The sequence below is a fragment of the Oryza glaberrima genome, chromosome 3, assembly GCF_000147395.1.
Source record: "Oryza glaberrima chromosome 3, OglaRS2, whole genome shotgun sequence".
NCBI classification, from domain to species: domain Eukaryota; kingdom Viridiplantae; phylum Streptophyta; class Magnoliopsida; order Poales; family Poaceae; genus Oryza; species Oryza glaberrima.
The window spans coordinates 18,972,813-18,996,749 of record NC_068328.1 but is presented as its reverse complement, the minus strand read 5'-3'; the positions used below and the strand labels follow the sequence as shown (position 1 = coordinate 18,996,749).

Here is a 23,937-nt window from a genome sequence, read left to right as displayed (position 1 = left end):
TATCATTTTTCAAGATGCTCCGAGGGGCCGACAAACTCAATTGGATACCTGAGTGTCAAGCCGCCTTCGATGGGCTAAGGCAGTACCTTCGGCACTAGTGTAAAAATCCGTTCGGAAAAACATTTTCTGCTGATTCGGTGTGCCGAAAGAGTTCATTACCGACAATAACAAGCGGTTTGACTCCGAGAAGTCCAAGGAAATGTGTGAGGGGCTAAAACTTGAAATCAAGTTCGCATTGGTTGCACACCTGCAGACGAATGGGGCAGCCGAAAGGGACGAATGGCAAAACCCTAGTAGCACTAAAGAAAAGACCGAAAGCCGGTAACAGTTAAAAAGGTCGAAGTACTAAAAAGACCAAAGCCGGCAACGGTCAAAACGATCAAAGTACCTAAAAATGCCTTTTCCAAAGGCAAAAAGGGGAAAGTACGAGCCGAACAGCCGTAACACACACTACACCTCATTTATTTGCCAAAAAGCACAAGTTACAGATAAATTCCATTGCCCGCCAAAAGGCATTCGGACTTTACATCCGATTCATCAGCAAAAGCAGTCCTCAATGGCGAAGGACTACCCCCTTAAGCATCTTTTTCATCGCTAGTTGTTAGATCAACACAAAAAATTTTAAAGCGGTGAAGAAGGAAAAACGGGGATTATGCTGTGTCGACGCTGGGTAATGGCAAAATGACGCTCAGTCATATAAAATTCATGGGTGTCTTCGCCTTTTTTGTGTATGATATTTCGTGGAAAAACCCCAAGGCAAACGTTTGATCGACGAAAACGCCAGGGGGGCGATACGAATCGGCCGAAGCACAACTCACCGAACGTTGAAACCGCGACAACTCGTTTTCGGAAAACATACCGATCGTCGCTACACTCGACTTATGCAAATACTTAAGCGTTTTTGGACGCATATGCCAAAAGTCGAGAGCGAATGATGAGGGCTGAAAAGTCAATGTGAATTCCTTTCGCTAACACGCAAGGGGGCCGACACACTTCGCCCTTCCGAACATACAAGTTACAAAATGCGATGATAGCGAAAAGAAACCTAAAAACACGCACAAGCTCCATCGGGCAAAAGCATATACGTGTTATACAAAGGAGCAAAAAATTTTATAAGTATATTACATCATCCGTTTCAGGACATTTTCGCCTCGCCCCTACTAAGTCCGGCGAACACGGTTCATCATCTATATTATACACGAATTTAAGGGGAAAAGGAGGTGAAATACACACCGACGTCAAGCGATAGTAGCTCGACGATTAGTTATTTCGAAGTCTAAAAAAAGTGTGGCAATGTCATCGCGGCACTGGATGTGGCACCTGTCGTAATCCTCTAAGGTTCGACCAGGATGTCTTCGCCTCCAATTCGCCATTTTGACAACCACATAGCTACATAAAAGGCGAATGCTTGATCGACAAAAACGCCAGGGGGGCGAAACGAATCGGCCGAAGCATCGCTCGCCGAACGTTGAAACCGCGACAGCTTGTTTCAGAATAAAGATACCGAATGCCGTTACATTCAACTTACGCAAAACACAAGCGTTTTTCCCAGCGCAAAATGCTACGAGTCAAAAACGGAAGTCGAAAGTTGAGAAGTCAACAAATCTTTTCACCAATCCCCAAAAGGGGGCCGAACGCATGACTTTCGGCAAAATCCCCGCTAAAACAATAAGGAAAAGGGGAAAGAAAAAAAATATAAGTCAAGAATCGCGCAAAGCAGACAAACTTGGCAAAATATAATCACCCAGTGTTATAATACAATTTCGTCATTCTCGAAAGGCGAATGCTAGTGTTCATATTTTTTTTGCAAGAGTCTAAAAAGAGGTTTCGGCAGGAACATCAGCCGAAAGGGGGCGCCTCATGCCATAACGTATAGTTTGCACGGTCTCGGCCGAAGCTCCTTACTCACCCTTGCCCGTGAGGGGCTTGTTGGAGGCATGCCATGAAGCCCTTCGACCGGACCTGCCGAAACCATAGTACCAGCAAGGATTCAAGCTAAAGACGTCAAGACCATTCAGGCGAAGCCCTATGGCGAAAGCCATAAGCGAAGATGGCGAAGGCTGGAAAGCCGCGTCGGTACTCCGAAAGTAAAGGCATCTTGAGCGAAGGCATCTTGGGCGAACTACAAAGACTTCGCCATGACGAGTTCGGCATCAAGGAGGCCCAACAGGCCGCCCCCGGTCTTTTAGGCCCGTTCACCGTAGACTAGGCCCAGCCTATCAGCCCATTAAAGGCCCATATGTGCAAATGACACTGCGTACCCATGTAAATGTCCCTTTCATAAAGGCAACCATGTAAAATCCCCTGTAACCCCAAACCCTAGAAGGTGCAAGCTTGTGCTAAAGCTATAAATAGACCTCTAGGGCCATGTAATGGGGGAATCCCCAAGAAAAATTCTCAATTCAATACACTTTACTTTCTTTCCAACCACTGTTGAGTAACCACGTCTTTCGATGTATGCAGTTGTCGTTTTGACAACAAGGGTAGTTCTCCCTTTGTTCCAATCTTGATGAAATAGGTCCAACCCTTTGATGTTCATGTTCCAATCCTGTGCTATATTGTTCTAGCAAATTTTAGACTCAAATGTGTAGTTGTGAAAATTTTTGGATGCTTGAACTTGTGGGAGGTGGTCTGCCCGGAGCCACAGGCGGTCTGACCGGCGTGTGCGCCCGGTCTGACCGGCCACCAGTGGGCGGTCTGACCGATCTGATGCCGTCGGTCTGACCGCCCTACTGGCTGCGGTCTAACCACCCCTCCACAGGATATAGGTACATTTTCACCTCTCCAAATTGTTTCTAAAATTATTGCTAATATCCTATCATCCTTTGCTCTTTGACAGTGATGCCTCCCCGCACTCGCCATGGTCTTCATGCGCCCACTCCGGATCCCGTGAGTGAGCCTGAGGAGTCGAGCGGAGAGGATTACGCTCAAAGTGATGAAGAGGTTGAGGAAAATGTTGAGGGGGCTAGTGAGGAGGAAAGTGGAGATGATGTCAGTGGTAGTGGGGAGGATGAGGATGAAGAAGGTGATGAGATGCAAATTGATCCCTCCATCCAGTTTGTGGTGAACATGAGGAATTCAGTATACCATCTTGAGGCATCATGATCAGTTCTTGAGGCCTCGGGACACCCCGGATCCCCGGTTTCACACCGCTTTGCAGAAGACTGTGTATGAGCAGGTTTATGCAGGGAAAGCTTTTGCAGAGCATAAGTGGATTTCTTGGAGAGACATCAATGAGACTCCAGAGTTTGAGAGCTTGCATGATCTCTTCAAGATAGTTGGCATTGACTGGATTGTGACCCTCAAGCAAGACTACAATGAAGATTTGATCCGACAGTTCTATGTTACAATGTGGGTGGCTGGAGACTATAGTGAGATGAAGTGGATGTTTGACACCCTCCAGTGTTCTATCTCTCGGAGGCAGCTCCGGCGGCTCCTCAACATTCACTTGGATTTTAGAGATGATTTGCATGAGGAGCACACTCACAATCTGCTCTCCATAGACTATCTCTCTCAGTTCTATGAAGATGGAGTGTGGTACACACATGAGAAGGTTGACGGCTTGAGGACTATCCCAGTGTGGTCAACAGGATTGTGAGAGCCACTATCCTCCCTCGCCTTGGCAACAATGATGACATTAGGGGGGTGGCTTGGCACGTCATCGATGCTATCATTCAGGGTCGTCAGTTCGACATTGTGTCTCTCATGATGCAAGAGATTGCTATCTCCAAGGGGACATTCACTCAGGGAATCTATTATACCCCTTACATCATGAGGTTGATTCAAGACAAGCTTGGGGCTGCTGGGCAAAATTTGAAGAAAAACAAGCAGTACAAGCCCCGCCTTTAGCTTGGAGCTCCCCGTGCTCATAGGACGGTACCCTCTTCTCACCCTGGAGCTAGCTCAAGTTCAGCACCTCCTCCTCCTCATGGGTATGATCCAAATGCTTTCCTCCATCCACAGTATGCTTACTTTGGAATGCAACCCAATGAATATTTCAACCCGGTACTTGGGGCTATTAATATCCTAAGTGAAAGCATTCAACGCTTGTCTACCGGGCATGAAGCATTGCATGAGAATGTTCGTGGCTTGCGCACCAATGTTGGAGACTTGAATGCTTCCGTGGGAAGATTGCACACTAGGGTGGGTGTATTGGATTCTTGAATCCAAATGTTGGAGAGCACCCAAGCTTTTGTATATCATCGCCGCCGTGATGCTCCTCATCCTTCATCTTCGGCTCGTCCTCTTTCTCCTCCACAAGAATGAAGACCTTTTTTGGTACTTGATGCCAAAAGGGGGAGAAAAATGTCCTTAGGTGTGCTTTATGTCTTGTGGGTTGGGACTAGTGGTAGTGAGGTTAGTCACCTCATATCTAATAGGTAAGGTGTTTTGGGCTATATTATGTATGGGTATGAGCTATTACCTTATCTTGTGTATTATTTTTCGTCTTGTTAAACTCTAGGTCATTTGGACCCTTCGTGGTCTTGTAATAGCCTATGTTTATTTGTAAGCCCTTTTAGGATGATTTGTGACTTATGTGATTTGGATGGTTAAGTGATGTGAACTTGTGCGATGATGGAAGGTGTATGTGATATTGATATATGTGACCATCTTATGCTCATGGATGAATATGTCTTGAAGTTCACATTAAAATATTGCTTATGTGTTTGTGCTTGTTGAAATGTGAAATTGAAATGTGCATTGGCTCTATATTTGTTGATTGTGATTGTTATGCACATGTTTAGGGGGAGCTTTTGATTTCCATTGCAATATATGTCCATCTGTTTCATGTTTGATTATATATGTTTGATTTCCATTGCAATATATGTACATATGTTTCATGTTTGATTATATATGTTTGAGTGTTTATCATCAATTACCAAAAAGGGGGAGATTGAAGCATCTAGGCCCCATTGTTAATTTTGGTAATTAATGACAAGCGCTAATTGTGGACTAACCGTTGCTATTGAGATATATTTTAAGTTAGGTCCATGTCACGTGTGCGCATGGATGATTATCGATGGATTAAAATTTGATGGCGCGAAGCAAAGAAAAGAAAACGGTAAAACTAGTGCTTTAGTTTTAAAATTGATCGAGGTGAAGAGCGATCAAATTTGCTAGTTTATTTTTAGTTTCGCCGTACTATCAAGGGGGGTAATGACCTCGCAATGAGATGATTTTAATTGCCACATTAGGTCATTATGCATTTAGACTTGTGCTCACATTTCACCACACACACACTTCTCACATCCCACACAGTTTCACTGTGTTCGGCCTGACCAGGGGCGGTCAGACCGGCCACATAATGGCGGTCTGACCGGAGTGCCCAGGCCAGTCTGACCGGCCACAAGACGGCAGTCTGACCGGCGCATAATGCCGGTCTGACCGGCGACAAATGAGCGGTCAGACCGGCTCTCTGGTGGCCGGGATGGTGTCGCTCGGGGTGGCCGATACAGAGCCGACGGAGCCGTATTCGGTCAGACCGAGCTGATGGCGGTCTGACCAAGCTGAGGCCGATCTGACCGGCCACTCAACGTCGGTCTGACCTGCCAGGCCGATGGGGCCCTCTGACAGGGCTACAACGGCTAGTTTTCTAGCCGTTGCAGAGTAGCACGGTCTGACCGGCCACATACCTCCGGTCAGACCGACATAGCACAGAGTTGGGGGATTTCGCCCCCAACGGCTAGTTTTGGTTGGTGGGAGTATAAATACTCCCCCTCCAGCAGCAAGGGGGCTCTCTTGGTACCCAATTCAATTGCATACACCCCTTGCACCTCTCTCACACACCTTTGAGCTTACTGTTCATTCATTATAGTGGTTGAGGTTGTTCTAGCCAAGAGTCAAGTGCATTGCTTCCATTTGTAGAGCTAGTGTGGCACTTGATTGATCATCTCCACGCCGGGTCATTGCTTGTTACTCTTGGAGGTTGCTGCCTCCTAGACGGCTTGTGGAGGAGTTGCCCGGTGACCTCTCCTAGAAGATTGTGAAGGAGGCCCGGCGCTGGTTTGTGAGTGATTTGGAGTTCACCACCTTCAGAGTGAAAGAAGAACTACCCCGAGTGATCGAGGCTTGGATAGTCCTCTCCGTGGGCCAGCTCCCGCCTTGCCCACCCCTTGACGAAGGGGGCGTGCGGTGGCGTGGTTGAGCAGTGGAGTTGGGCTCGCCTCAACGGGGAGTAGGAAACCGGCGAGTTTCCGAACCTCGGTGAAAAATCTCTTGTCTCCTTGTCTCATTTGATTGTCGCATTTACATTTGTGCAATTTACATTCCTAGAGACATTCTAGAGATCATATCACCCTAGGATTGCAAAACATTGACATAAGAGTGTGATTTACTTTCCTAGAGAATTAATTGAGCCACTATCACCCTAGGTTTGCAAAACATAACTTAGTTGCTTAGTTAGACTTAACCCTCACCGAGCCTAGCAACCTAGGTTAGTTTTGTTTAGGTGTCATTTATTTTTAAATCGCCTATTCACCCCCCCCCCCCCTCTAGTCGACATCTCGATCCTACAGATGGGGGGTGGGTTTTGCCCCCTTAGGGGAGGGGAGGTGGGTTAGAGGGAGGGGGCATAGAATAATGGTTATAAGTTTCATAGTAACATAGTGTGTTACTGCGATTACTTGATAACATTATGGCAAGAATATGTATAGTAAGAAAAAAAAGGTGCAGTAACATAGAGAGAGATGAATTGGCTCGGTTTACTCATGGGGCAAGGGTAGAGAGAACTTTCAAAGATTGGGCTTTTGAAATTTAACTCTCCACAAGTAGTAATACTACTCCCTCCTAGGATGGGTCTCATTCCATTCTAGGTTGCTATATTCTGAAACGGAGGGAGTATATCATAAGTGTTATTACTATCTGTTGTACGTTACTACAATCCCATCATGACGTTACTATGAAAGTGTGGTAAATATTATAAGTTTTACAGTAACAAAGCGTCTTCTGCAATTCTTGAATAATGTTACTGCACAAAGTTGTGGTAATGTGTATCTGCCATGCAGTAACACTTACACTTTTGTGCAGTAACAAATATATGGTTAGCATGTAGACTTTTAACTCATATATTTTTGTTTTGATTCCAAGTTTACTACCGTTTCACCACGATGTTACTATCAAAAGTACAGTGTTTCATAGCAATGTGACGTGTTACTTTACTTATACGATGATGTTACTACTGAAACATAGTAACTTGTTATGAGTTTTTTAATAACATATCTATTTTTCTTCTACTTTGGGAGTGAAAGAGATTAGAATCAGTCACCATATTTCTTTCTCACAAAGTGAGATACAAAAGAAACAAGCAATAATCCTTAAAACAAATAATATCATTGGATGGATTGGTTAGAATAGCATTGGATGGATTGGTTAGAAGAGCTTGCTATGAACTATGAGATTATGGGTTCACTAGTAATCGTGCACGTGCAATGCACGTCATGTTAAACTTATTTATTCAATTTTATTAATAGTTAAAAACAAAAAATTCATTCTAAACCACTAATGCTAACATGAAAAATAAGTGACAAATGAGGGACTTCTTCCGTGAAGAATAAGGAAAAAACCCTCCTTGTCCCTTTTGTTTCCGCTACCGTCTAAAAAAAGTTTCAGTACTCACTTCATTGAAAGAAACTTTTGCAAGTGCCACCACCATTTAAATCATAGCAACTAATTTCATCATAAATAAGCAACTATATCCCCTCACCATAACAATTTGCGACCACCGGATAAAAACAATAATTCAGTTAAGGGTTAAGCTAATCAACATGTTTCACTGTCAGTTCTGTCCAGGGATGAATTTGCTATATATGGTTTAATACTATACAATTACCCCCATTGTGCATTTGATGTATATGGTTTGACAAAACCCTACAAGTGTAAATACCATGTGAAAAATGGGCGCACATAACACAATCATGTCATAGGGAATATAGAATTTTTTAAGTGCACAATTATATCAGAGCACAACATCAGTTCAAATGAATTCATGTAAAAAACAACTATTGCAATCGAGCCCAATTTGAAGAGGAATTGGACGGATGTATTCACAGTAAGGAAAAAAAAACTATTGCCTAAGAGGTCAGCTTCGTTCGCAAGAAAATATTGAGACGTCAGTTTGACAACTGTGACACAAAGAAGTACGTAAAACTGTGACATCATGAGCTCAAAAACCTCCTTTGCAGCTTTGGTTCCTCCTAATTAATGAAGCCAAAACATGGATGTCACTACAAATTACTGCATCCTCAATCACCAAGCCATCAACCTATGGAAGCAAAACCTCACATATCACCTGAAAAAAAAGGAAAGTTCAAGAGTCAAATCATCAAGCTACTGCTGATCATGGGAGAACAACTGGTGGAGCATGTATATCCATCCAAACAATGTTGCAGAATTTTTCTTCTAAAGGAATATATCTGCATAGAGAAATTTAGCAAGAAAATTTGCTTGCTTAAACCAAAACGTGTCCTCAAGTAAAATTGATAGAAACCTAGCTTAAAGGAAACAGCCAGTGCATTTAACCATAATACAGAAGTAACCTCACCTGACTATTCATTGCTTGTCATTGCTTTTGGTATTTCAATACCAAGAAATCAAATTTGATGATTGAAGACCAGTCTCTCTCAATGTAGCAGTTACCTTGAAAACCAAAGGAGACAATAGATTATACAACATTCAGGCATGTCTTTCCTTTAGTGAAAAGCATTCGAGGCTTCAAGCTTGAATAATAGTGGGAATAAATTTTAGGGAGTATACAAATATTTCAACCAAACAAAATAATTTATATTAAAGGAGAAATCAAAATCTTTGCTGCTTCTCACCTTATCCACCAAGCAGTGGTTGTCAGGTATAAACTTTGTTGTCATGAATTTTTCCTTAGTAGTTCCAGAGGGAACATGAACTTGATTGATGCCAATGCTTGTGATGAGTTCATTCACCCATGCGACCAGTAATAACTCCACAAGGTATTCTCGATGCATTATGAAATTACGTTTCACTGGAGCTACTTCAGCTGTAAATTACATAAATATAGTTTGGATGCAAACACTCAAATTGTAATTTTGTGAGAGTAAACAGTTCAGACCAACTTCAGTGAAGTCTGTCTAATTTACAAGCAAACTGAGCAAGACATTAACTACTGAGTTCCACTAAGATATGCCACTGAAACACCCAAATCGCTCAACATTGCAGAAATTGCAGAAATTCCTAGTTAACTAAAGTGCCAAGACCTAAAAGAAATTTGAATCCAAAGGAAAGGAAAGATGCATGTGATTCAATAGATTGGGAGAACCTGAGACTGAGATGTATCATGGATGGATCCCCAAATAAAGCACAGTAAGGAGGAGGGGGAGGAGGACACAACTGCTCCTACCATTGGTGAGGGTCGCCGCTGGAGGTAGAGATTGAAGAGTGGCGTGCTCCCTCCGTCGCGCTCACAAGTCTGGCTGGCGACTATAGTGTATCAATGCACGACGACAATGACCAACGGCGGGGCGCGGCTCGATGAACAGAATTAAACAAATAAAATTTCTATTGAAAATATGTCGAGTGAATTTAACATTGGCCAAACAAATTTGTCCTCGTTGCACCTGTTGACGGCTGCTGACCTGATGTTCCAAGTGGAATTTGGATAAAATTCAAAGCAATTTGGTAAGCTATAATTAAGTTAAACAATCATATATAACTAAACATTAATATACAGCTAAACAATCGTAATGGCCGTATATGTAGAAAAAATGAGGTCTTGAGGTTCAGAAATTATCTCCAATCCTAGACAGCTACTATTATGTTCCTCTGTAAACTATTCAGCTTGAACTGTACATGTTGTCATATAGTGAAGCATTTGAGATCTCCAAACCTATGACAAATCAGGAGTATGGAATACAGGGAAAAAAAGAATTGAGCTGTAAGAAGCAACCATCAGCAATACAGGTTGAGATCTATTAGAAGTATATGACAAATCGCTATAAAACGGAATACAAAAATTACATTGAGCAGTAAAAAACAATTTGAGAAGCAAACCATCAAAATTTTGCGAGATCGAGATGATATCAAGATATATGAGCAGTACATACATGTGACATCTGTTCTCATCCAATTAGTTAGCTGCAAAACCGATTTGCAAATGAAGCAAAATATGGAGTGTATTGACCTGGCCTTGCAGTAGGTCCGGATGTAGAGCTTACTGCATTGACCATGGAAGTGGGCTGAGGGGAGGAGCCGATTGACCTGAATAACCCACACAATAGATGAATTGATTAATTGAGCAGTCAATTGATCGATATCCTCGCTAACAAGAAAATAGACGTAGGTGGGCATTGGGCACGCTGATGGGTAAACACATTCTACTTCTGTCCAACGACCACCGTAAACCTAAATGGTTTGCATTATGTGCGCAAATAAGATAAATCTAACAAAGACACTATAGGAGGCTGGTGCATGAACCGAACAGAAACCCCCTCCAAATCATGAGCGCAAACCCCACATTCCCCTCCATAGACCTGCAAATCAACTATCACAACTCTAATTTCGATCGGTTATCCTGAGCCCACCGAACGGCAATTGAGAATAACCGGAAACAATTTACCATGGTAAGACCTAGCTGATTGTGTAGCTCCAGCCTTCTGGACCTATTGAAGATAATGTGCATCAAATCAAACACATGTACTGCAAATTATTATGTGAAACTGCACATACTTGATTCAGTAAAATGTATAACTGCTGTGAATTATTAGTTAGATTAACCAGAGACATTCAAGTACATTTCCTGGAGATAATTCAACCACTGGAGATAGTTCACATGGTCACATGTTGTTGACATCAATAGGGGAATTAAAGTGGAATCAAAGACAGAATGTATTTGAGCCACATTCAAAGTCATTGAAAAATTCACAAAATATAACCTGTGGCAGTTTGGCACACTTTTTCAGACATTTTCAGTAAGACACAAAATGTAAGTCATTGAAAAATTCAAAAAATATAACCTGTGGCAGTTTGGCAGACATTTTCAGTATGTCACAAAATGTAAGTCATTGAAAAATTTGCAGACATTTTCAGTTTTTCAGTATGCAAGTAACCTGTGGCAGCGATGGAGTTTGACGGCGGCGCCGGATGGGGACGACGTCGGCTCCATCCGCGGCCGATGGGGAAGACCACGGCTGCTAGCTGTGGAGTGCGCGGCGGCGGTGGCGATGGCGGTGGAAGGGGGCGGTGGTGGCGGCGGCCGCGGCTGGCGAAGAAGCCGGCTCTGGTGAGGCTGCGGTGGCGCGGCGTTAGTACATGCGGGTAGGAGCGAGGAGGCGAGGAGGCGAGGAGGATGAGAGGAGGAGCGATGGGACGATGGCGACGAAGAAGTCGGCTCTGGCGTGTCCAGCGGCGGAAGGGGACGGCGGTGGCAGCGGGGGCAGAAGGGGTCGACGGCGGCGGAAGGGGTCGACGGAGGCGGAGGCGGCGGCGGAAGGGGTCGACGGAGGCGGAGGCGGCGGCGGCGGCTGGCAAAGAAGACGGCTCCGGTGAGGCTGCAGCGACGCGGTGCCATGCGAGGAGCGAGGAGGCGAGGAGGAGGAGAGGATAACCTAGACGCGAGTGGAGAGGCGTAGTCCTCGCACCGTCCCACGTGAATTGAGATCCAGTGCAGTCCATCGCACACGTGGAGAGGCTGTGTATTCGCGTGGTGACGTGGTGAAATCGTACGGTGGAGATTTACATGATTTGAGGATGCACGGTACGGATTGGCCAAGATGATTTGGCCTGTAGCATTGGAGGGGTGCGACTTCTTCTTTTTATATTAGTATATAAGTATAGATATAGATGTCTTAAATTTACCAATTTATTTTTTAGTTTTCTAAAAAAGAGAGAAAAGATAATAACACATGTACTTAGCGATTATGGGTTCATGTCTTGAATTTACCAATTTATTTTTTAGTTTTCTAGAAAAAAGAGAAAAGATAATAACACATGTACTTAGCTTCCTACAACTATGTAACTTTGTGTGTCCTGTGGAGTAATAACAGTTTAGGTGTTTTCACAGTAACCGAGTTTGTTACTATCATTTCTTCTCGAAGATTGGTCTTTTAAAATTTATCTTTCCATAAGTAGTAATACTAAACCATTATTGTTACCACTTTTCATTGGAAGTTACTACCATTCCATCATGACGTTACCGTATATGTGTAATAACAACTATAATTTATATTTTTTACAGTAACATTGCTTGTTACTGCAATTTTTTAATAGTGTTACTACAATAACATGTGGTAACAATCGAACACAGATACAAGACCTACCACCCACCTTGAACTAGTAAAGGTAGGTGCAAGTGATATCTTTTGAATTCTCATCTTTAAACAATGATATCTCTCACACCATATTATATTTTTGAACCGTTTACACCATAATGCTTTAAAAAATGAGCTCTACAAAACTAGATCCGTCATGAATATATTTTAACTATATTTCATCAGTGTTACTGCAAGTAACTTACAACGTTACTGCATGGTGGTCATCCTATTACTGCTCTGTTTGTACGAGACGAGGACATCAAATAGGTGCACGTGGGAGGAAGTTAGCATCGGGTTTAATTGACGTGGCAGTGATTTGAGGTCCTTTAACCATGCTTTGATTTGGGTGGAAGGTGGATTATAAGTCCATGAAAGAAGGGAGAGGTGGGTTGGGCCCTTCAGGGGAAGGGGGGAGGGGGGTCATGAGCCCAATGAAAGAAGGGGGAGGTGGGTTAGACCCTTCAGGAGAAGAGGGGAGGTGGGTTATGAGCCCAATGAAAAAAGGGGAGGTGGGTTGGGCCTTGTTGAAGGGGAGGGGTATAGAATAGCCTCACCCTTATTAATTAATGGATTATAAATAAAAAAGGGACAATTTCATTTTTGCCCCCCATTTTCATCTCTAATATTGATTTTGCCCCTACTTTTTAGGGTTTTTGTTTTTGCCCCCACTTTTTTTTGAACCGAAAGAGGCTTTTGCCCCTGTTTTGGATGGAGAAGTTAACGGTGTTAAATAGGACATTTATACCCCCTCTCCCATCGGTACAATCTCAAGAGGGGGCAAGGACGCGAAGTGGTGGCCGCCGGCAGGGAGCTTGGTGGAGGCGACGACGACGACGGTGACGATGTCTCCTTTTCGTTTCTCCCGTGCCCCATCGCTGCTGCCTACCCTCTCCCCGCCGCCTGGCCGCCACTCGCCGCCGCCGATGGGAGGAGGTGCCCCCTAGCTGCCGCCGCCGCCTGGTCGCCACCACTGCTCGCAGCCGCCTGGCCATCACTCGCCACCGCCGACGGGAGGAGCTGCGCCCTAGCCTTCCATCGCCGCCTGGTCACCGCCGCCGCTTGTCCCTCTCCCCGCTGCCTGGCCGCCGCTCGCAGCCGCTTGGCTGCCCCTCGCCGCCTGGTCATCGCTGCCGCCGCCTGTCCCTCTCGCAGCCGCCTGGCCGCCGACGGAAGGAGCTGTGCCCTAGCCGCCGCCTGGTCGCCGCCGTCGCCTGTCCCTCTCCCCGCCGCTCGCAGCCGCCTGGCCGCCGCTCGCAGCCGCCTGGCCGCCGCTTGCCGCCGCCGACGGAATTTGTTAGACTAGTGCCAGGGGTAAAAAAGTAAAACACAAATTCAAAAAAAATATTTCATTTATTTCTCTATTTTTTTTACTGCCATATACCCGGTCCCACTAACTTCCATTCAATGTAGGGGTAAACGCCTCTTCCAGTGAAAAAAGTGGGGGCAAAAACCGAAAACTCTAAAAAGTAGGGGGAAAATCAATATTGGAGATGAAAGTGGGGAAAAAGAAATTGTCCCATAAAAAAATGGGGCCCGTGCTGGTAGATTCGATCAGCTGCTTTGTACGAATAAATCGGAAGCCGTCACGACCATCAGTAGCGGAAGAGCCGCCGGGGCACCGGAGATTAGGAGGACATGTGGTGCGCCTCGTGCCTGGCGTCCGCCTGCGCGGGCTGCACCTGCAACCTGTGCGCGTCGGCGTTGTCCGCCATCTCCCGCCGCTCCGCTCGCCTCGCCTATTGCGGCCTCTTCGCCGCCTCCCTAGTACTCTCCTTCCTCATGCGCCAGTTCGCCACGCCTCTCCTCAAGCAAATCCCATGTACGTGCCCACCACCACTCCCCTCCCACATATCCAATCCCCTTCCTTATCTTGTTAGTAATCTGGTCCTGATTCCTCTTGATTTCAAGGGTTCCCCTTCTCTAATTGTGACTGCATGTTGTAATTGATGTTTTTTTAATGTAGTTGTAATAGGAGGCTTTGGCTATTTTACACTACTGATTTGATTTGGGGAATTCTCGGGTGCTTCACAGTCATTTTGCTTTCTGATGGCATGCAATTCTGAAAACAAATTGAGGATACATTTTTGGGACAGCCATGTGTATGGAATAGTGAATTTGTTCTTGTTACCAGCGTCGTGTAAACTTAAGATGGGAGAGGAGTTGCCAACATGTCATAACGTTTTATAAATTGAAACTGAGGTATCCACATGTTATTGTCATTTGTAACTAGAATGATACGGATCTATGTTAGCCCCCCTAGTAGAGTGAATTCTAGAAAATCCCAGGTATTATAGTCTAAGTTGCATAAAACTAGAAATGTTTTGGCATGTGACAAACAACCCTAGGTATTATGGTTTTAGTTTCACAAAACTTCACTTTTAACTAATTTGAGTTGCTACTATAACAAAATAAAGAATGCTTAACTAGGTGGCTAATTGATCAAAAGAATACATAAATTCCATATTTGATTTTAGAACTCATAAGTATGGTGGTCAAAGATCAATTGGTCAAAGGTGTGGTTTTATGAAACACTAGAACCATAATACCCAGGGTTATATGCCATGTGCTCCTTGTAATTTTGTGTAACTATGACATAATACAAGGGGTATGTGAATTTTGCTCTAGAAACTCTGAAGCATCTGTGCTTGAACATAAACAGTTGATAGGTCAAATGGACATATTCACAAGGATTATGTGAAACCCTTATGTTTGTTACTACCTCCGTCCCAAAATATAGAGTTTGGGTTATACCTCTACGTTTTGTAACCAAGACACGGGTAAATTCTCCAATTGGTGGTCAAGGACAGTGAATGGCTTGCAGAAAAGCAAGAAGGGGCTCAACTCGTTGATTATTTTGGTCACTTGGGAGATTTGGAATCATAGAAACATTTGTGTTTTCAATGGAGCAAACCCTAGTGTGGTGAATGTGCTCCATGCTGTGCCCAGTGAGGCCACGCTTTGGTGTTTGGCGGGAGCTTCGAACTTCGAAGCTCCAAGACCTGTTGTCTAAGGCTTGTAGTTCTTGCACCCTAGGCAGGTTGGCATGTGTTATCTTTGTTCTTAGAGTGGGCGTGTGTTGTGTTCCTATAAGACTTTCAATTGATGGGTGTTGGGGTTTGTTTAAATCCTACATCCCAGCCTTCCTTTCTATCTTTTAATGAAACGATGCGCAGATCTCCTCTGCGTGTTCGAAAAAAACAAGAGTTCGACACGGGTATTAAGAAAGTATGTGGAATTAATTGGGGAGATATTGTGATTAGTTGAGAAGAGGAATTATGAAGATAATTTAAATGGTGGAAGGTTGTGATTGGTTGATTGGTTGAGAAGAGGATGTATGAGAGAGATTGTTATATTTTGGGACAAGTTTTGAATGCTATAAGTTGTTATATTTTGTGATGGAGGGAGTAGCTTTTAGTGCATTTCTTACTTTGATATACTAAATAAGAGGTTCTCTTCCAATATTATGCTTTGACAAAACTCAGATGCAGATGCAAAGGTGAATTTCCAATCCTATCCCCGCTTATGGGATTAGTTTTCATACCTCCCTCTGTAGAGAGGTACCTCCCAAGTAGTGGGAGACTGGGATGTATAATACCTTCCTTCCAAGGAAAGGAGAACACATACATGAATAGCAGTTTTCTTAATCCAGTTCTTTACAAAAATGGATCACAACAACCAACTTCACATATAAAATGAATATAAAATTTCGACCATCAGACGTGATAAACTTGAACTTTACTCACAACCTTCTGGACAGAAGAATTATATATATTCATAATAAGTTAATATATATAAAATCACGATGCGATGGACCTCTGTAATATCAAAAGAAAATTAGTTTACTTTTCTTAGAATAAAACGAGCAGTCGTTGTTTACTCATTTTGTCTAATATGAAGGAAAAGGGGAAGGTTGTTTTGTTATGCACCGAGGGCTGCAATCTGTGGATTTTCTCAAATAACCACAAAGATTGAGAAGCTATGAGTTGGCATGATATCTTTTCTTTCAGTTAGCTTGTAAATGCTTTTGTAGTAACATTGAATTTATTATTGTGTGCACAGCAAAGGCATAATTGCGGAGTGCTAGAATGGACATACATGTTTCTAGTTCATTATTCAGTAGTCTTGTTTAAATTTAGGCATGTCCAGTGGATACTTAGGGATATTTGGATGGATATAAACAAGTCATGTAGCAGTGAACTGAGGAATAATGGCTCTAGAATCCTTCCTATATAGGATACGGATTTTAGTTTTAGAGGATTTGGGGTCCCCTACTACCCAAGAATTGTATTTGTCGATGTGTTTTCTTATCTTAATAGTAAACAACATTTTACTGTAATGTATTTACTGCACTCGATTTGTATTTCTGTGTAATATTAATAGTAATATTCTCATATTACTAGTAATTCAGGAGTATTTGTGCTTTATGGCCCTAAACTTGTGCCGGAATTTCACATGGGTCTCTGAAGTTGAGAATTGCATATTTAGGGCACTAAATTTGTAGGTATAAATCTTATGTTCTGGTAGCCAGAACTCATGGGCTATAGTAAGTGAAATCTCTTCTATTGTTTACCTATATTCGACATTATTGCCATCCGCTGAAATTCTTTCGAGACGGTAGGTAGCTCTAGTTACAACATGCCAAAACAATAAATCATTGGCATTGACCAAATATTTTCATCAATGTGAATAACATTGCTTATTTATGTAGCTGGGTGCTATATTGTGATATGGGGAATGTGTTTTGTGTTTAAAACTATTGAAGTTTCAAGAGTTCTTTTGGTCAATTTTACCATTGAGTCTTGGACTTGTAGCAATTAAAAGGAACCATTGATGCATTGATTTTCAGTATCATATAAGCGAGCTAAAATTTGAAGTGAATTGCACTGTATTGCAGGGATAAATACGTTTGATTATACACAACCGGATGAATGGTTTCAAATGAATGCTGTTCTTCGTGTCAGCCTTGGGAACTTCTTGTTTTTTGCAATATTTGCTCTGATGATGATTGGTGTCAAAGACCAAAATGACCGGCGTGATGCATGGCACCATGGTGGCTGGATTGCAAAAATTGTTGTCTGGGTTGTTCTCATCGTTCTTATGTTCTGTGTGCCGAACGTTGTTATTACTATTTATGGTAAGCTTTTTATTTGCTAATCATCTATACGTGTGATTTACTGTACACCCATTATTCTTTTCCCTTTCTCTGTTGGCGTGCTACTATTAATGTAAAGAAAGTTCTGGTTGGGTGAGCGATGGCAATGGTTTTGGCCTTTTGGTGCGGGTAAGTAAGTTGTTAGGTGGGCAGTGTGGGTGACTGGGAAAATATTGCAGAAGGAAATGCACCTGTTTTCCCTATAACCAGATTTTGGAAAAGGAAATCTTGTTAAATTGAGTTACTTAGTTTTAACTAAGCCAGTAACGAGCTGGTGGTGAGCTCTGGTCCCAATGCTAAAATTGCATGGAGAGAGTGCCTATTTACCCAAAATAGAAAGGTATATGCAGACTTGTTTTTGAATAATGTTAGATACATATGTAATTTTTTTAGTTGGCTATTACTTTCATGCATATGCAACAGTAGTTCTTGTACCCTGGATTAAAACCATCCAACAGACAGCAGTCCATGTCATGATGGAAGATAATCTAAACTCTAGAATTTAGAATTTTTAATTAAATCGTAAGCACCGTATATAATCTTTTTTGCCTCACTATACACCTGGTTTTGGCAATGCTTTCGTTTTGCAACCCTCGACTGTTATTGCAGTTTAAACCACCCGAAACAAATTAGGGGTAAGGTCTGGTCCAACTCAGTCCAGCCAGACACATGTTATGCGATATGGCCAATCTTCTCTAGAATGCATCTGCAAGCAAAATTAGGTATGGCTGATTACTCCTAGTGTGCTTGAGCAAGCGTACAGTGCAATGCTTAGTGAAATGTGGAACAAAGTGAAATACAAGGCACAATGCTTGGAGCATCAGCAAATTGCAATTTACTCCTAGAATTTTAATTGTTCGGTAGGTAACAAGGTCCAATAATTGTTGAAAGCTAATGCATTGAAACCCTGAAACAAGCCTAAATTTGCATGGTTGTTATTCTTCTAGTAACAAAAAGGATGCCAAGATAATTACACAGTGCAGTGTTGATTTGCTTTAGTTCTAATCTATTTCTATTTAAGAATTTGAATTATATTAGTTTGTTAGGCCTCTGTTTGGTACAACTCCAACTTCAACTATTTGGGGGTTGGATATCTCTATCTCAAAGAAAATCTTCGAGTTTAGCTGGGACTATAATAGGGTTGTTAGGGTAAGACATGAACCTCCTTTTTATATTCCCAGATATTAGTACCACGTTTTCATTGGTTCTTATGAACCAGTTATCAACTTATCATCATGCCTCTTGTGTTTCTCTAATTTGAAGATTGTCCATTGCAGAGGTACTGTCAAAATTTGGATCCGGCTTGTTTCTTCTGGTGCAGGTCGTGATGCTTTTAGACTTCACAAACAATTGGAATGACTCATGGATTGAGAAGGATGAGCAAAAGTGGTGTGCACGCTAGTCACCATCCAATGATTCTTGAACCAAAAAATTTCTTTCCTATCACTAATTCTGGTATGTTAATCTTCATGTAGGGAAATTGCTTTGTTGGTAGTAACTGTGGTTTGCTATCTCTCTACATTTGCCTTCTCTGGTTTGCTCTTCACGTGGTTCAATCCCTCTGGTCATGATTGTGGTCTCAATGTGTTCTTCATTACCATGACCATTATTCTTGCTTTTGCATTCGCCATAATTGCGTTACACCCCCAGGTGACACTTCTACCCACTTCAAGTACTCTCATGATGCGCTCTAATTGTATTTTTTGGTTTAACTAGCTATAAATGCCTGTGCTTGCAACATAAATTAAGTAAAATTACTTAGATCATGATATGTTTTAGAGCCTCAAAAGCAAAAGAAAATCATTCTTGCTGATCATAAGCTCGCATTTATAAAATAATTTGTACATGTATGTGGAGCTAAACATTAAACTACACCGTTGCTTCTAATAATAGAAAATGAATCTAAATTATTCATATTCTACTAATGTCATATTTTATTGTAGTTTTATTTTCCCACCATTTGGTTCAAATAAATACTCTACCCATTTTTTCTAACTTGCTACGGCACCCCTCCCCACTATTCCCAGGCCCCAAACGACGGCAATGGTGGTGGTGGTGGTGGTGGTGGCAGAACGATCACCACCACTACTCTCTTTTAAACGTAGTATAGACATTGAGCATGCACCATTCCTTATGGGTATACTAGGACAAAGTATGAAGAATATTCACATATGTGTTTTGGTAACCATCACCTATTAGTAATAGCTGCCAAGCAGATAAATTTATTTAAACAACACAATATAAAAATGTTTAGTAATGTTGCTCAGATGTACTTCCTATCCATATTTGTAACTCGATGACAGTCTGCTGTATTCAGTCTTGTCAGTTTGCATAGTGAACCTGAACTGCATTTAGTTCATTCCTGTTGATATTTTGTGATTCTAATAATCCTATCACCAACTACGGATCTGCTGGGTCCACTCATATTTTTCTACTGGGTCATAATATTGATTACGCTTATGTTTACATTTATAACAGACGTGGGATTGAATTGAATGCCTCTGATGAAACAAATATCAAATACATTAGTTATCTCCTGCTTTCGTTGGTTCCTGAAGAAATAATGTGAACTTGTAATGTTTCCTTGCCCAGGTCAATGGAAGTGTTATGCCTGCTTCTGTTATTTCAGTTTACTGTGCATACCTGTGTTACACTAGTCTCTCGAGTGAACCAGATGACTATGCATGCAACGGACTTCACAGACACTCTAAGCAGGTTTCAATGAGCGCTCTTATACTCGGGATGCTCACAACTGTTCTCTCTGTCGTGTACTCTGCTGTTCGTGCTGGATCTTCCACTACATTTCTTTCGCCACCATCATCTCCTAGATCTGGTACGTAACTGCCAATTACCAAATACCCAGTCTCCATCTGTGTGCATGCTGGCTATCTTGCTAATCAACAATGCAATAGGAATCAAGAATCCTTTACTTGGTGATGATAACGTGGAGGCGGGGAAAAGCGACAGTAAAGAAATTGATGCGCGCCCCGTGAGCTATTCATATACATTTTTTCACGTTATCTTTGCTCTTGCAAGTATGTATTCAGCCATGCTTCTGACTGGCTGGACGAGCGCTGCTTCAGACAGCTCGGAGCTGATGGATGTTGGATGGACAACTGTTTGGGTTCGCATCTGCACTGAGTGGGCTACGGCTGCATTGTACATCTGGACCCTTGTTGCTCCCCTGCTATTTCCAGACCGGGACTTCTCATAGGCATGTCAAGCATTGTTAAAAACGTGGTTAAACCATGAAATTATATATATATATATATATGTTTGTGTGTGTGTATGTACGTACGTACGTTATTCGTTGTGGGAAGCCAGTAGTTATGTATAAAGTCCTTATTGACATGTACGCCCTCCCCTTTTTTTTAAATATTTAATGCAATTTGATTTTTGGACAAACGTTAACTATTTGCTTCATTCGAAAATTTTGTGTCAATATCCATTCATTTTATTCAACACTTTTGTGTAAACACAAAAAATATAGGGTTAACAGTGCTTGAAGTAACTTTAATGACAAAAAAGATCATAACAAAATAAATGACTATAATAATAGTTATGTAAATTTTTTCAATAATATGAATGGTGTCAAACACTAAATATGTATAGGGAAATTTTGCTACAGTACGTTGCTATCGTGTGGTTTTAGCCCTAGGACACTGCAAAAAATTAACTTTTAGGGAAAACACTCCATAATTGTGGCATTTTGCCAGTGGATGTTGGATAGTATAGGGGAAGAGGAATACTGCAAATATTGGACACATTGTATTGAGCCTCGGGAGCTAGTATATATAGGAGTATATAGGGAGGAGATAAGGAAGGATTATAGATTTGGAAGGAATCCAAACAAATCAATCATATCCTAATACATCTCTAACTACCACATACTCTAATATCCCCCCGCAGTTCAAGTGTTCACGTTCGAACACTTGGACTGGAGAAAAAAACCGACAAGAGTACTCAACACGATGATAGCCCTTTGTGCCGTAGTCGATGTAGCTAAAACGAAGGAGCCGAGAGAGCCGTGGTCGATGAAGCCGTGCGTAGAGTAGCTGTGGTCGATGTAGCCGAGATAGGGAAGCCTATGATGTCGAGGTAGCTGAGCCGCAAGGCGCACATGAGGCGCCGTAGAGTGGTCATGGACGGACGGGAGGGCGTCGTGGACCAATGGTGTGCGAGGACGCGCTGGAGACAAACACGGTGACACAATCGCGGTAGTCGTTGAGGAAGATGACGCCGAAGAGCCGATGTAATCGAACCGTGATGGACAAGACATCACGCCGGGTTTGCCAGACCCGAGGACAACTCGGGACGAACACGCGCCATGGTGTTGCCAATACCGCGCGGGCGAGGCAGGGGACCACTATGAATCATACGCCATGTCGGAGGAGACTAGCAAAGAAGGCATCCGGGACGGTCGCGGCGCGAGAACTGCGTAGAGGGAGAATTGCCAGAGCAGCACGCAGTTGACGGAGAAGAGCGAAGTGTAGTCGAGGAAGATATGGCGACGTTGGCGATGAGACATGTTGGATGACGAAGAAGGCAAAATAGCCGGACCAACGGCCTAGACGGCGACGTCAGTAGCCATGTAGAGGTTGCTGGACCACCGGCCTAGAGCGGTGATGGTGGCAACTTGGAGATTCGACGGCAATGCTCGAAGTTGAGGAAGAAGACCCTGAGCGGCTGACAATGACCAGTGCGGACAACAAGGTTGTCGATGCGCGAACGGCAATGAAGACGACGAAAGTGGCGAAGCTATGGTCCGAGAGGGCAACACAGCTGCAGCTCCATGTCGATGCAGCGGTGAGAAGTTGATCGGTGATATAGCCATGCTGAGGAGGGCACCTCTCAGCATTGCAACAACCAGTGGAGGTGTTGACCACAGGCAACGGCACTATGGCCCAAGGGGGGCGACGCAGCAGCAACCCGAAGCTTGATGGCGTAGACGCATAGCCGAAGACGATCGGCGGCAAGGTGTCGCCGTAGCTGAGCGCTTGAGCGGGTGATCAAGCCGATGTTGCACACAGCAGAACGACGAAGTTGAAGCCGGAGTCAATGCCGATGTCGGAGACGCATAGATGTCGACGAGGCATTTTGCGACGCAAACCCGATCTCTAATCGGGAAAAAAAATACGAGCAAGCAGCAGCGCTCGGTGGCATATGGTCCCGGTCCCTAGACCAAGTCCAGCAACTCCCCTGCCTCAACAGTACCAACAGCAGCAACACATGCACAACATCTGTCTCCTCCTGGCCTCCACAGCCAGCCATGACCAAGCTGTTTACACCAAAATTTAGCACCTATGGACGAAATAGGAGAAAATTGCCAACGTTTGGAAAGTGCCGGGTTTCCTTCACAGTGCTGGTCAGACCGTAGGTATATGGGCGGTCTGACCGCGGCCTAAATTCCGGTGTGACCGCAGGTATGTGGCCGGTCAGACCGTGAGGGTCCGAGCCTGAGTCTGTTTTCGTCGGGTCTTGGGTTTCCTTGCTTGGGAAGGCATGTTTCGGGTTTCCTTTGGTTTATATCCCGAGTTGGATGTGGAGGAGGGTTTGTAGAGGGCAAGACCAACCCCTATTTAAGGGACAAGGTCAGTTCAATTGTAATCCCCCGAACACACAATCTACTTGAATCGCTTTTTCCTTTTTCTTTACTTTTCAGCCATGTTTTCTATTTTACCTTAATTTTAGTTCATCTCTGTCGATCGCCCGCCGCCGCTGCGAGAGTGCGACACCTCTTTGTAGGTTTATGCTGGAAAAACTTCCGTTTTGCCCACGAGACGGGTAGTTATCCTCGTATTGATCTAAATTGGCATAGAGGCTGATTTTGATCTCTAAATCGGCTCTGCTAGCCGGTTTAGCCGTTTTCTATAAAACCCATCTTGATTTGGCCTTTTGGCTAAATCGAGGTGGTTGGCGTTTAGGTGCTGCGATCGTGCTTATCGACTTGTCACAAAAAGTTACCAACACGATTTTTGGCGACTCCGTTGGAAATCGAAACTTCCGGCCATCCATAAGGCCGAAATTAATCTACATATTAATCATTAGAGAAAGCGCCGAATTAATCTATTCGGCGGCAAGATTTTGTGGTTATTCAGGAAATCAATCTACACAAATCCATAGCTGTTGCTATTCGATTTACATCTGCACCATAGCCGGCGTTGTCGTTGTCTGTGTTGAAGCCGATCGATTTGATCGGTTTGATAGCAGTAGACGCCGAGCAACAGCAGCAGGTCGTGTAGGTATTGCTGTAGAGCACGGCAAGAAAATCTTATTCAATTCGGTTTGCTGAGTATACGTGTTCTAGAGAAAAAAAAAATCAGGCTATCAAAGCCCGAAAAGGGTAGTTAGCGAATGTCCGCCATCACTAGATCACACGAATCAGTTAGAAGAGGGAACGCTACTTTCATGGACGCGACTACTACGCGCGCGGTAGCGCAATAGTCCTAACGCGCGACGCCAAACTTTCCAAAAATAGGAGCGCACTTTTTTCCCCACGCATACACACCT

General features: G+C 43.3%; 2 protein-coding genes across 19 annotated transcripts in view; one reads left to right on the top strand and one right to left on the bottom strand.

Annotated features, from left to right (window-relative positions):
• Positions 1-7,518: 7,518 nt before the first annotated feature.
• LOC127767426 (formin-like protein 13) overlaps positions 7,519-23,937 on the bottom strand; it is a 43,650-nt gene continuing 27,231 nt past the window's right edge. For 2 of the 17 annotated variants that reach the window (XR_008016395.1, XR_008016397.1), the window contains exons 4-7: positions 9,368-9,602; positions 8,817-9,007; positions 8,540-8,634; positions 7,754-8,287 (exon numbers count right to left, since the gene is read on the bottom strand). Coding sequence is in view for 1 of the 17 variants with exons in the window: in XM_052292765.1 (XP_052148725.1) it covers positions 9,916-10,224; positions 10,583-10,625; positions 11,073-11,533 (813 nt within the window). In the remaining 16 variants the exon portion in view is untranslated. The other 15 variants (XR_008016394.1, XR_008016392.1, XR_008016393.1 and 12 more) reach the window with 15 other exon arrangements.
• Positions 13,862-20,782, top strand: LOC127767424 (uncharacterized). Of its 2 annotated transcripts, none has more exons than XM_052292764.1 (6): positions 13,862-14,094; positions 17,170-17,409; positions 18,705-18,816; positions 18,903-19,077; positions 20,020-20,260; positions 20,475-20,782. In XM_052292764.1, exons 1-6 carry the CDS (start codon positions 13,911-13,913, stop codon positions 20,639-20,641), a joined length of 1,119 nt encoding a protein of 372 aa, XP_052148724.1. In that variant the 5' UTR covers positions 13,862-13,910; the 3' UTR covers positions 20,642-20,782. The 2 variants fall into 2 exon arrangements, with proteins under 2 accessions (XP_052148724.1, XP_052148723.1); XM_052292763.1 differs by having other exon boundaries at positions 13,863-14,094; positions 20,340-20,782.